This window comes from Monodon monoceros, unplaced genomic scaffold (genome assembly GCF_005190385.1).
Source record: "Monodon monoceros isolate NGI ecotype Baffin Bay Population unplaced genomic scaffold, NGI_Narwhal_1 Super_Scaffold_15, whole genome shotgun sequence".
NCBI classification, from domain to species: Eukaryota; Metazoa; Chordata; class Mammalia; order Artiodactyla; family Monodontidae; genus Monodon; species Monodon monoceros.
In genome coordinates this window covers 82,391,605-82,406,030 of record NW_021703771.1, presented here as the reverse complement: position 1 = coordinate 82,406,030, position 14,426 = coordinate 82,391,605, and the positions used below count along the sequence as shown (strand labels likewise).

At 36.9% G+C, this 14,426-nt stretch overlaps 1 protein-coding gene across 11 annotated transcripts in view; it reads left to right on the top strand.

Annotated features, from left to right (window-relative positions):
* Window positions 1-14,426, top strand: part of AGPAT4 (1-acylglycerol-3-phosphate O-acyltransferase 4) — a 1,398,816-nt gene that overhangs the window by 615,206 nt on the left and 769,184 nt on the right. For all 11 annotated transcript variants that reach the window (XR_003793727.1, XR_003793728.1, XM_029224043.1 and 8 more), the window contains one exon: window positions 5,327-5,410. Coding sequence is in view for 9 of the 11 variants with exons in the window: in XM_029224043.1 (XP_029079876.1) it covers window positions 5,327-5,410 (84 nt within the window). In the remaining 2 variants the exon portion in view is untranslated. The remainder of the gene's footprint in view (window positions 1-5,326; window positions 5,411-14,426) is intronic.

Here is a 14,426-nt window from a genome sequence, read left to right as displayed (position 1 = left end):
ATTATTGGCCATGTTTATGTCTCCTTTTATAAAGTCTTTTGCTTATTTTGAATTGGGGTGCTTGTCTGTATGGTGCTATATATAGTCCTTTATATAGTCTAAAGATGAATTATTTCACAAATATACATATTACAAATATTTTCTCTAGTCTGTGGCTTGCATATTCATGTTGAATAGTGTCTTTTGATGAGTGGAAATTTTCTAAAATTTTCATTGAAATTCAATTTATAAATTTCTTCATTTATGGTTAGAGCTTTGTGTGTCCTTATTAAAAAAATTCTGTCTGTTTCAAGGTTGTAAAGATGTTCTCATTTGTTTTCTTCTAGAAACTGTATGGAGTGAGGAAGGGATTTAGATATCGAAATTCAGTTGTTCAAGCACCATTTGATACAGATTCTCCTTCCCTCAGAGAATTTCCTTGGCAACTTCTCAGTTCGTTTTTTCCCAATACACTTTACTGAGAAATAGTTTGTGTAAAATAGACTGCCTCCATTTAAAGGGTACAGTTTGAAGAGTTCTGACAAGTATATAATCCCACAAAACCACCATCACAATCAAGTTAGAGAACACTTCCATAATCCCTATATTAGTTTGCTAGAGGTGCCATAATAAAGTACCACCAACTGGGTTGTTTAAGCAACAGAATTTTATTCACTCACAATTCTGGAGGCTAGAAATCTGAGACTAAATTGTCAGCAAGGTTGGTGTCTATTGAGACCTCTTGCCTTGGCTTATAGATGGTTGTCTTCTTCAGTGCCTTCACGTGATCTTTTCTCTGTGCATGTCTATGTCCCAATCCCATCTGTTAAGGACGTCTTTTAAGGACACCAGTCACATTGAATTAGGGTCCACCATAATGACCTCATTTTAACTTAATTACCTCTTCAAAAACCCTATCTCCAAAACAGTCATATTCTGAAGAGGGTTAAGACTTTAACATATGCAGTTTTGGAGGGCACAATTCAGCCCATAACACCTCCAAAAGATTCTTCATGCTCTTATGTAGCCCATTCCACCCTCTGCCCCCACCCGAAAGCTACCAGTGATCTGTTTTTGCCACTATAGATTTGTTTGCATTTTATATAATCAGAATCATGCATATATTCTGTTTCATATTTGGCTTCCTTCCCTCACATAATTTTGAGAATCATCCACGGTGTTGCATTTATAAGTAACATAATACTGTTGATTATTGAGTAGTATTCCATTGGATGGATATACCACATTTTGTTTATCCATTCATATTTTGGGTGGTCTCCAGTTGGTGGCTATTATGAATAAAACTGTTGGGAGCATTTGTATACAATTCTTTTTGTGGACTCGTTTCCATTTATCTTGGTCAATTATCTAGGAGTGGAATGGCCAAGCCATGTGTTAGTTATATGTTTAATTTTTTTTAAATGCCTAATAGGTTTCCAGACTGACTGTGTCATTTTATATTTGCACCAGCAGTATATGTGTATTCATTTGTTTTATATCTGACCGATATTTGGTATGAATATTTCTTTTTAATTTTATTCATTTGAATGGGTGTGCTCAGTTAATTTACAACCTCAGTCTTTGTGGCTAGTCCATAAAACCTATAAGAAAAAGGATTCTTCTCTCTTTTGTAAACTCTAAGAATACAGAGTTTAAGAGCTGTTTAGTAGATATGTATTGTTTGGTTGGTAGATATGTATTGATTCAAAGGACTTTTCCCTATTATTTTCCCTGCTTACTATTAAATGATTGCATTATTGAGCCTCTGCTATAATCACAGCACCTTGCTTAGCTTTATTAGAAGCACAGATCTTAAAATCAAATGGAGGAAGATGCAGAACAAGGTTACTATATGACTGATGGAAATATCAGTCATGCTTTGAGAGAGTTATAAGCAGCATGCTCTGGAAAGTGAATGACCCCTGGGGAATGGTTGGGTAATCTGGAAACTGAGAAAAAGGAAGAAATGAAAAACCCACTGGGTTAAGTCTGGTCCCTTGACATTGGCATCTTATTGCTTATCTATCTACAAAATTAAACATAATCGTACTTGGGGAGTTCTATTTTGAGAAATAAGAAATCCTGCTTTCAACAGTTGCCATTTTTAAATAAGTCAACATGTACCAGGCACTGTGCAGTCTTACAGGTGTTATTTCACTTAATCTTCATGAAATCCCTGTGAAGGAGCTATTTAACCCCTCACTTTTCAGATGAGGAACCCTAAGTTTAGAAAGGCAACATGAAACTTGCTCAAGAGCATATAGCTAGTAATTGGTGGAATTGGGATTCAACAGGTTGGTGAACTTTGACTCTCCTTCTCTGTATCATTTTATTGCAGACTGAGAGGAAAAGTTAGGAGGGTGGATGGAAGCCTCTGAGTGTAGCTGTCTTAAAGACAGTTTTGCTGTCCTTGTATTATGTCAGTAGTATAATTTTCAAAATAATTTTAGTCCCTTAAATTTAATTATTCGACTTAGATGTTTGTGGAATCATTCAAGAGGCTATTTTTTTTTTTGCGGTACGCGGGCCTCTCACTGCTGTGGCCTCTCCCGCTGCAGAGCACAGGCTCCGGACGCGCAGGCCCAGCAGCCATGGCCCACGGGCCCAGCTGCTCTGCAGCACGTGGGATCCTCTCGGACCGGGGCACGAACCCGTGTCCCCTGCATAGGCAGGCGGACTCTCAACCACTGTGCCACCAGGAAAGCCCCAAGAGGCTATTTTAAATGCAACACAGTTGATGATAACCTGAGATAATTGGTAAAAGTGTAGTAAAAATACTATTAAAATTACCCTTTTCAAAACCTGTAAGTGCCAATACTTTGTAAAACATAACACATAATTTGTTTAGGGAGCAGTGTATATGCCCACCTATGAAGAACAGATTATAGAATTGATTTAGATAATTCAGGAAAAAACCACACCTTTGCTTAAACTGCCAGTCTGAAGCTTGTCAGAGTGATATTCGGATAAGAATTAGTTAAGTACTTCAATTTTCCACTTGATTGGACGTGACAAGACATAGCCAAAATGACTTGTGGATTTGTTCTGGAATTCTTAAGAATAAATATTATTTTAAGACTCATATTTTATAGATTTTTATCACTGTTTATTATGCCACTGAGTCATTTTTCTGAACTTCTGATTTACATGCATCATATAAATGTATTTAAATAATATTCTGCTTCATGATTTTCAGCTGGTGGTAGCATTAATCAAGACAAATCCCCAAATGTTGTAATTTTCCACTCTCTTACTGATTCAAACTACTTGAATCACTGGATTCTATCAATGCCTTCTCAGATTTCACAGGTCAACAGTACTAAGGTTTTAATTGAAGTAATTTCTCACTTGAGACCCAGAATGCAGCTGCTCGTACAAATGAATGCGATTATATGGTAGCCAAAATGCTGCTACAATATTTTTGAGTATTTTCAATATGAACTTGGAAAATTTTATTTACTGTCAAGGATTGGCAAGCTTTTTCCATAAAGGGCCAGATAGTAAATATTTTAGGCTTATTGAGCCACAGCTCAATTTTGCCCTTGCTGTGCAGAAGCAGCATAGACAATACATAAATGAACAACCATGGCCGTGTCCAATAAATTTCATTGTGGACATGGAAATGTGAATATCATTTACTTTTCGTGTGCCACAAAAGGCTCTTCTTTTTATGCTTTTCAACCATTTAAAAATGTAAAACCATTCTTAGGTCGTGGCCGTACAAAGGCAAACCCTAGGCTGGATTTGGCCAACAAGGCCATTGTTTGCTGACTCCTGAATAGATGCTCAAATAATTTATGTATTTTTCTTGGTTGTAACTACTACTGGACAAAAAGGAGAAAGTTTTCTAAAAAGCAGCCACACGATTCTTTATTAAGACATGTATTTCACACTGTTCTGACATTTTTTTTTTCTGATGTCTTTCTCCAATTCTATACCTTTGAGAGATGAAATACATTTTTTTTGTATTCTTTCCTTGATGCATTCTAATTCATAGCTCCCTTGTGCTGCCATGTGATTTGCAGTCCTTGTTAATCTTGTGGTCTTGACACCTTTCTTACTCCTATATAAAGCCCGTTAATTATAAATGCTTTACCCATGCAACTATTAAAACAATGTATGCAATGAATAACCAATTAACATTTTATACTTTCTAAAACTAGAAAGGAGCAAAGTTAAAACTGCTTTCTAATGGCAGAAATTAACTGGGAAATTTGTTTCTATTTTCAGGATGGTTATAGCAATAGCATTCAATACTAATAGTTTGAGTAGTATGGATAAACCAGCACATATATTTTTTTATGTTGAATTCTCATATCCAACGGAGTTCTATTCAGTTTTATTACCTGTATGTTTCGTTATGGCCTGAGATCAAGAAGAAAATTGTGAATGAATTTTCTGTAATTTCCTTGTACAACACAAGGGTTTGTCAGATAAAGTAGTACTTACGTGACAATTATAGGAATTGTTACATAAATGTTTTTGTGCTTTTTGGGCCCTGAAAAATTAACGCATGAAAAATTCGTATCTGTGATATGCACAGAAAGTTTCATTGCATTCTGTGTTTCTAAGCTGGGGATCTGACCTTTCTATCTAGAAGATTTTTAGGATCTTCTGCTTATTAAATTGTAACTTTCTCCCTGTTTGCTGCTCCGGGTCTCACTCTGCTTTCTCTCCCGCCTCCTTTTTCTCGAGCCTTTGGGCTCCTTGTGGGCCTGCACGGCACAGAGGCCCCCTCCTCTGCTGCAGCCTATTGCAGATTTCCAGAAAAGTGTGGAACTCTCTTCTCAACCAAATTTCTGCCTTCTGTTTTTCTTAGTATTATGGCTTTACATGTTGCTAGTTATTAACTGTAATTCTCACGGGGCCTCAGGAGGGAGAGGAGATACAGGTGCCTCTGCTCAGCCTGCCGACTGTCCCCAGCGGTCCTCCAGGTGTGCCTCCCCGTGCTGCACTGCTGCCCCCAGATAGTCCTTTTGAGTGAGACTTGCATGTGTGTTTTCATTTAAAAGTTATCAACTGAAATTGCAATGAACTTAAGAAAATTATTTAAATTTTTAAACAATTAAATATAACTGCAATGGGGAAACTACTACATGTACATGTGATACATGTTTGGAGCAATATGCCACATATCATCTTAGTACATTGATGAAAATGGTTTTGACTTACCAGATCCCCCAAAAGGGTCCTGAGAACCCCCAGGGTCTATGTATCTTACTTTGAAAATCTTTGGATTACATATTTCATTATCGTTTTATAGCATAAATAGATTTTAGAAAATGTATTAGGGAATACATTTGAATTACAATTTGTGCACCAAGTATATGCTGTTTTTTTCTCAAAGGGTCCTTCTCGCTGGGAAGATGTCTTGATCCCAAACCAGATGAGTGGTGAATGCCAGTCTCCAAACTGCCCTGGGACTAGAGCAGTAAGTACTGGTCAAATCTGTTCTTTCATTATGGCATCTCCAGTGTTTACTAGGAAATGAGATTAGAGACAAAACACTAATTGATTCTTCCCATCCACTTTTATATTTACAAAAAGTGTTATAAGATTCAAAAGTGTTCATAATATTCACGAAAAATTCTGCCTGTATCATTGCCTTCCAGTGTCACTTTCCTAGAGACTTAACCACTTTGGGTGATTATGTTGAAACATGACAATTTAAATTCCTCACAAGGTGATGTTCATGGAATATAAAGAAGATCCTGTTCAGAGTCTGACAAAAGAAAACAACAAAGCTATAATGTTCATCTTTTTCCTAATGCTGTGATATTTTACATTTACATTCCATATCATTCAAAATTGCTCTTTCTACCTTTCTTAGCAGTTTTCTGGCATAGTGGGCTGTTAGAAAATTTAGAATGAATGACCAGCTGTAAATGGAATCCCCATCCTCTGTTCTCTGCAATCCATTTTGTCTTTGCAAACATACACCATGTGTTTCGTATAGAGAAGGTGTTTCTGGAACGAGAGCCTAAGCACTGAAGTTATTTTTAGAATAATTTTATCATTATGGTCATGTTTATAACTTGTCTGTTATACTTTTTACTTTGAAAATCCTTGGGTCCATCATAATCTGGTTATATGTATTTTCTGAGCTGTAAATACTCTTACGGCGCCAACACAAATGTCAGGTTAGTTCACAAACTGTCACAGCCAGCTGACAGTTCATATCTTCTCTAAGGAACAAAGGCTGTCAACAGCAACAGGTAGAGTGTTTGAGCTAGGATCATTAGATGTGTCTTCTCTCTCCAATCTGCTGGATGATTGCAAGGCTACAGAGACAGCAGTGAGCAGCGGTGATGATCACTCTCCATCAAATGGGACTAGGGACACTGAACAGCTCTTTATTAATGCAAATCCTGAAGAAAAATAATGACTTGTGCGTCACTCGCCGATATCGAGGCACAATACAGTCTTGCAAGTTTGCTATTGGGATGAAATTAAAGTATACGTACTTTGTAGGACAGATTTCTTAAGTATAATTTTATTTGCGTGTATATATGTGGATGTAGTATACATATAGTATACATGCCATGTAGATATAATTACATTTAATAATAATTTAAATCCTCTGGTGCGTGTCACATTATGATCTCCATATCATCTTTACAGCAATGTGAGCTCCTTTGAAAATCTACTTCAGTCATTGACAGTCTGACTGCCTCTGTGTACCTTCATATTAATTGGGAGGATTCAGCACAGCAGGATAGACAATCTTGCATTTTTAAGGATTTAGCTTCAAATTGGTCACAGGGCTACTGTGTTGCTAGGGCTGAGAATCACGACCTTTGCTTGTTGAATATTCACCTTGCCTATTTATCAGTATACAGAGCTTCGTCTAAATCAGTTTATACTGAAGCTTTATTTCGGACAGCATGGTGAACTGACACCCTAAAAAATCCTTGCAGTGCACACTATATAAAAGTAGTGAATTGAATTCCAAACACATATTTTTAAAGAACAGCTGAGCTGACAACATAGTAAGGAAAAGGTCATATGCCCAAAAGTAAGAGAAGGCTAGACTCCAGAAAGGAAACTGTGTAAGCTAAAGCCACTCACCACTGGGGGCTACAGCCTCAGACAAGGCAAACGCTGGAGACTGCTGGTGAGTTTAGGGCCTCGTCAAGGTGGAAAGTGAAACCGTAGAATTCTACATGAAGAACCTCCTGGAAAACATGATTTCCTCCTGGGATCAAGTGGAGAGAGGAAGGTGCTGGGGGTAGTTGCCTATTTTGTTTTCACTCTAGGTAGAAATGTTACTCCTAAGAATTTGTAAGCACAGACCCATATTTACTTGAGTTTGGGGCTAAATTTTACTCTTTCTGTGTACACTTATATAAAGTCCTGAGTCTAGAATGTTGTTTAGGGTGGCCATGAGTCGGCAGTGCCAGGAACTGGGCTGAGACTAACCCACATCCTCCCAAGGAGACCTGTGCTCTCAAATGAGTCCTAAAATAATTCCCTCAGATAAAGTTTCACAGAGCATGACCTAACAATCAGAAAAATCACAGATGGAAGCATGCCATCATGAATGAGAGCAAGCAGAGTTCAAACCTGGAAAGAACACAGAGATTAAAGTTGCCTGGGAAAGACTATAAGTATGCTTAATGTGTTTAAAAAATGAAAGCACACATATGATTAAAAAACAAAAGACTATCAGAAATATCCAGTCAGATTAAAAGATTAAATACACACACACAAACATGCATGCCCACATGTACATACATGCACACAATAACATGAGAAACTCTAGAATTAAAAACTATAATAATTGACATGAAATTGACTAGATGGGCTAAACAGCAGGTAAGTAGGTGAAAGAGCAATTCTAACTTAGATCTGAAATCTGCCCTGATAAAATTACTCAAAATGCAGGCAGAAAATATAACAGATTTAAAATATAAAAGAGAAGTTAAACAATATGGTGGGTAAAATTAGATTTCCAGAAGAAAATAATAGAGAGAATAGTGGAAAGGTAATATTTTAAAAGATAATGAAGTAGAGCTTTCCACAATTTTTAAGACTCAAGAATCCCAAGGAGTAGGAATAAAATGAAAGCCCCACCTAAATCGATCACTGAAATTGCAGAACGGAAAGATTGTAAAAGCAGTAGAATGAAGAAGACTGGTTACTACACAGGAGAAACAATCGATAGTTATTAAACCAACAGCAACATCAGAAGGCAGATGACACAGGAACAATATCTTCAAAATGTCGAAAGAAAATAAATGCTAAACTAAAATTGTATTTAAGAAAAACTTTTAAAAGACAAGATCAACAACCAAAAAGATATTTTCAGGTAAACAGAAACTCAGGGAATTAACTTCCATCTAAACCTTTCAAATATTTTTAAGTTAAATTATTTCAGAAAGAAAGAAAATGATCCCAGAAGGAAAGCCTGAAATGCGAGAAGGAATGATTGGAAACAATGTAGAGAAACCTAAACAAAATGTAACAATCAGTATGATAATATTTGATTAATGGAAATATATGTAAAGATAAATAAAGTTTCTGGACAATATTGCATATAAGCATCGAACATAAAGTTAAAGCATTCTAGGATCTTTGTACTTTTCACCAGAAAGGAAAGACAGTGACTAAAATTAAACTTGTTTTTGGTACATGAATGTTCATAGCAGCTTTGTTTGTAACAGTGCACACTGGAAATAACCCACATGTCCAACAACAGGTGAGTGTGTAGACAAACTGGAAGAGCCATACAGTGGTTTACTGCTCAGTGATAAAAAGAAAGTCACTGTTGACACACGCTACAGCCCAGATGGTCCGCAAAATAATTATGCTAGTGAGAGAAGCCAAACAAAAAAAGGAGATGCTGCGTGATTCCAGCTATGTGAAATTCTAGAAAACACAAACAATCTACAGTGATAGAAAATAGATCGGTAGTTGCCTAGGGACTGGGTAGAGGCAAGTAGAGCATGAGGTTGGGACTAAAAAGGGCCCGAGGAATCTTTGGGGATGAGAAATTGTTCAGTATCTTAATTGTGGTGTTGGCTTCATGGATGTATATGTATGTCAAAATGTAGGCTATTTATCCACATGCAGTTTATTTGATGTTACTGATACCCCAGTAAAGCTATAAAATAACAATGCCAACATTTTATACAATTAGGAGATTTCACATAAAAATTCAGACCTCAAGCTCATCCTGAAAAGCCATAAGATCAGGCAGCTCTGTGATGGCCTCTCAGCCAGAGTTCCTCACCCCTGTGCACTTCTCAGCTGGCTGCCGAGCTGTGTTAGTGAACTTGAAGGCTTTCCTCTGGTGTGTAATTCTGAGGACCCCTCACACTCCCGACACGTTTGGGGCTCTTCTCCCTTGTGAATTGTCTGGTGGTAAATAGGCTGCTTCTCCTCAAAGGCCTTTCTGAACACCATGAGTTTATAGGCTCAGGGCTGGGTCTCATGTGCCTTGGCCAGGTTCAAGTCCTTGCTGTCCAGTGCCCAGGCTTCCTCACCATGCCCCTGCTGGGGGACCACAGAGGGTTGGGGGCCTCAAGTCCCGGGAAGGGCAGAAGTGCAAAGTCGTCCAGTGCACAGCATGGTAGATGCCCCTCAGGGCGTTTTCACAGAGCCCTCTTCTCCCAGGAGGGGCTCACAACCACACCCTGCAAGGTCATGGGTCCCATGCCAGGTTCATCACCTCCAAGTTCAGATGACTTCATCTGAACCATGACCTGGGGGCCTCCTCAGAAGCTGCCCCGTATAACCCACTGGGAAGCAATTCCTACCCCAGTGATCTAGTTATACCAGTCATTTTTAACATGAAACTCAAGTTAAAAATGCATTTAAATTGTATAGAATTACCATCTAGGTGATTGAAATACAGTACAGGTGTCAAGTTAGAAAGAAAGAAGGGAGGGAGGGAGGAAGGAAGGAAGGAAGGAAGGAAGGAAGGAGGGAAGGAAGGAGGGAAGGAAGGAGGGAGGGAGGGAGGGAGGGAAAGAGGGAAGGAAGGAAGGAAGGAAGGAAGGAAGGAAGGAAGGAAAAAAGGGAGAGAGTGAATTAGAGGAAAATGGGACAAATAAGTAGCACACACCAAAAAAAAAAAAAAGGTAGAAATAAAACCAAATATAACAGTTAATGAAATTAAATGTAAATGGACTAACTAAAGTTTAGAAGACAGATTATTAGACTGGATTAAGAGAAGAAAATCCAGCTTTATGGAGGTTACAAAAGGTATACCTAAAACATATGAGAACAAAAATATTGAAAGTGGAAGAATGGAAAATGATGTACCACACAAATAGTCACCGAACACAGCTGTTGAAACTATTTTAATTGCATATAAAATAGATTTAGGGAAAAAAAGCATTATTAAAAGTTAAGAAACATTATTAAAAATAGATTTAGAGGGCTTGCTTGGTGGCGCAGTGGTTGAGAGTCGGCCTGCTGATGCAGGGGACACGGGTTTGTGCCCCAGTCCGGGAAGATCCCACATGCCGCGGAGCGGCTAGGCCCATGAGCCATGGCTGCTGAGCCTGTGCGTCCGGAGCCTGTGCTCCGCAACGGGAGAAGCCACAACAGTGAGAGGCCCGCGTACCGCAAAAAAAAAAAAAAAAAAAAAAGTAGATTTCGATGAAAGGTTCAATAACCCAGGAAGATATAGTAGTTTAAAACTTGTATGATCTCAATAACATGGATATAAAATACATTAAGGACAAATTGTCAGAATTAACAAATTGTGCAGATGAAGCTGTAACCATGAGGGAAGATAGTGAGCTAACTCTCTGAGGAGTTGAGGGCTCCAGTAGTGCAAACTCAGGAAGCCATAGCCTACTAACACAACCACTGAGCAGGGTGGCATTCTGAGTGCTACACCCAACCATGAGGGGCACCCCTTTTTTGAGCACATATGGAACATTTCAACAATTGATCGTGTTTTAAGTCATTTAAATATCACTAATGGAAACATAACCATAAAAACCTCTTAAACATGGAAATTCAATTAACTTAGTCAATTAAAAAAAAATCCAAATGGAAATATGGGATCAAACAATAATGAAAATATAACACATATCAAATCTTTTGGGATGCAGCTAAATTAGTATTTAAAGGGAGTATTTAGAACCATAAATGCTACTTTTATAAAAGAAGAGAGGATAACATTATTTAAAGATATTGTTTAAGAAAGGAGGAAAAAATTGTCATAGCGAACTATTTTTTTTTCCCATATCTAATGAACATAAATAAATGGTTAAATAAAGGAAATGAAGGTATGCACACTTCTGAATAACTATACCAGTGGGTGGGCAGAATTGCTCAATATGAGTCGTTTAATTCCTTCTTCTTTGCTCTTATCTTAAAACCGTTTTTCTGGATTGTATTTTTACAGTGCAGCCAAATGTAAACCATGACTTCTATTTTCTAAAGCATTGTGTGCGGTGTTTGTTTCTTAAGAAGATGAGAAGATAGGCACTTTAAGTAGTTTATCATATTTAAATTTGTAGAGTATTTTAACTTTTGACACTATTTTATACACTATGTATTATATTATTATAAAAATGTTTAATTTCTATCACTTGAATAAAATATCCATATATTTAAAATTCAAAAGAGCAGGGTCTATAATGTATTCTTAATTAATGTTTAGGCACTTAAAGATCATCTAACTAGATCGTTTTAAATAGCAGTAAACTTTCACCTTGGTTTTTAAGACTACAGATATAAACTTGACCCTACCTACACTTTAGACAGAGAAATCTGAAACAAATTCAGTTCTACACTAGTCACTGTTATCTTAGAAGGAGCATCACATTAGTTCTGAAAGGCATCTTACCTTATTATAAAAACAATTCTAGTCAATTCCAAGGGTGTGTGCTTGAGATTAAGAGGGGCAGAATCAATTACGGTTTTTTTTCATTAGTGAAATTAATTCAACTTTGGATATGATATAGACTTTAAGTTTTCTGTGTAAATCTTCATTTTATATTTTGCCTATGATACCTTAAACAATGAAGATATTTGTGTTTGTGCGTTGGGGGATATATATTTTTCTTACTTGCACACATGTAGGCTAATGCATACCCAGAAGCCTTACTCTCTAGGAATTATTCCGGAGTTCTGAATCATAACTTTTAAAAGTGAGTATTCCCTGTCCACCACTCTCCTGTGAAGACATTTGGCTTAGTGGTGCTTTTATGGTAATTAAGGGTTTCTTAGCCAACTGTGAGATTGTTGATTTTTCCCTCACGTCTGACAGTGGGGTTTAGGATAAGGTATAGTCCCTGGGATGAAAAAGAAATCAATTATATCTTGTCTTAGTCTGTTCAGTCTGCTATACCAAAAATACCACAAATTGGGTGGCTTATAAACAACAAATACTTATTTCTCACAGCTGTGGAGGATGGAAGTCCAAGATTAAGGCACCAACAGATTCAGTGTCTGTTGAGAGCCCACTTCCTGAGGCTTAGATGGCCGTCTGCTCATTGTGTCCTCAAGTGCTGGACAGGGTGAGGGAGCTCTCAGGGGTCTCTTTTAATAAGGGCTCTGCTCTCATGACCTAATCACCTTCTAAAGGCCCCAACTCCAAATACCATCACAGTGGGAAACAGGTTTCAACATATGAATTTGGGGAAAACACAAACATTCAGATCTTAGCAAACCTCAAAGTAATAAATAACCAAGGTCATGATTTTTATGCTTATTAAGGGATGTTGATTTCACTACTTAGCCTATAGCATGCATTATATTTTATGTTTTTGAGGAGTAATATTTACTGAAATTCTGTGTAAAACAATAGAAAACTTTCTTTTTTAGATTGCTTGATTTTGACCAGAGTTAAGCTCTTTTACATAGAACTTTTCTTTCTTATCAGAAACAGTTGAGATAAGTCTGTTAAAATAGCTCAAAGGCTTATTTCAAGTGAAGCTTGATACTAAAACTATCCCCTGAATTATAATAAATGACATAATTATTAAACTCAGTGCAGCAAATGGAGAGTTTTCATCTTACTCAACATGCAATTTATTTCTTGCATTTTCCCTGTTAGGCTCAGTATATGTCAACTGGAACATTAGTTTGAATGCAAGCTAATTCATATTCATAGTCTTTCTCTTTGATTTCATCTTCTGGGAAGATGTTGACCAGAACAAAATGAATAGTAAATAAGTGTCACCTAATACTGTAAATTTTTTTATTTATAGGTCATTTGCATATTTTATGTCTGAAAAGTTTCTTATTAATGTTTTAGTTTAATCAAATTACTATCCTTGAAGGGCTCTGTGTTTCTTTTTGTTGCTTTTTGTTGTTGTTTTAGGCTTGATTAGGATCTCACAAAATGAGTCTCAGGATTTCTCAGGATGGTTTCCTGGTATAAACGATATGTTCTTATTTTTTCCAATATCTAATAATAATGGAAGGTTGGCTTTGTTTCGTTTTTAAGAAAAGATCTGAGGTTGCAAGTGTCCCTGAGGTAGTCACAAATGAAAGCCTTTTTTTGCACAATGTAAAAGGAGCTCCATATTCTTACGTTGCCCAAACTCATCTGCATAATGCAATAACCAATGTGGCACAAATATCTCCAAATATGTATTTAAACAATCCCAACCCTTGTGGTTCCAGGGGAGCCATTGAACCCAAAGGGCTGCTGGGTGCTTAAACGTGGAGGGTGGAGAATGGAAACAGAAGTAAAAGAGGAAAGAACACATTGACTCCTCTCTCATTCTGCCCTGCTCTGGTCAAAGAGAAATGGTCTCCCTGTCCTTACACTGTCCTACAGTCATATTTTCTAAATTCTAAGTAAAATTGAATTCTGAAAGTTTTGCAGTCAAACTCAGATTATGATTGAATGGTATCTAAGCGGGACAAAATGTTCTTTGTTTTCTGACATGCAATTCGGGTGACAAACTAGAAACTTCTTATAGCATTTTTCAAAAACTGATCAAGTATTCAGACTCAAGGACAGTTCATTTCTAAATCAAGTTTTGAGGACTTGAAAACAAAAAGTGTCATTTAAAAAAAAATTAAGGCAAAATTGAAAGATATATATTTTATTATGGAATTGGCAGAAATATTGCAAATTTAAATTTAAAATTTTGTTTATAAATAAATTAGTCTGCTATGAAAAAAATGTGTCAGTTTTTAAGAGTACTAAAGAAATTGAGGTAGTTTTAAAGAACCCACAGGCATTTGTGCAACTCTGAAGTCTAGACTCAATTCCATTCAATTTCTCTTTTTCTGTGACATAACCCCATTTTTATCTGGGCTCTTTTATAACTTAGTGGAAAATTAAATCAGCAGTCATCTTCAAATGTTATTGTTAAAGACTCTTGTACTGTTACATGAAAAAAACTAATCACCAAGGAAAGAAAACCAGGTACCAGAAATCCGTGCATGTATCTATAGCAGAATACCTATGCACATGAGATAACCAATATCCACACCGTAGTCCCACAGACATAACCTTGGTTTAGTTTATG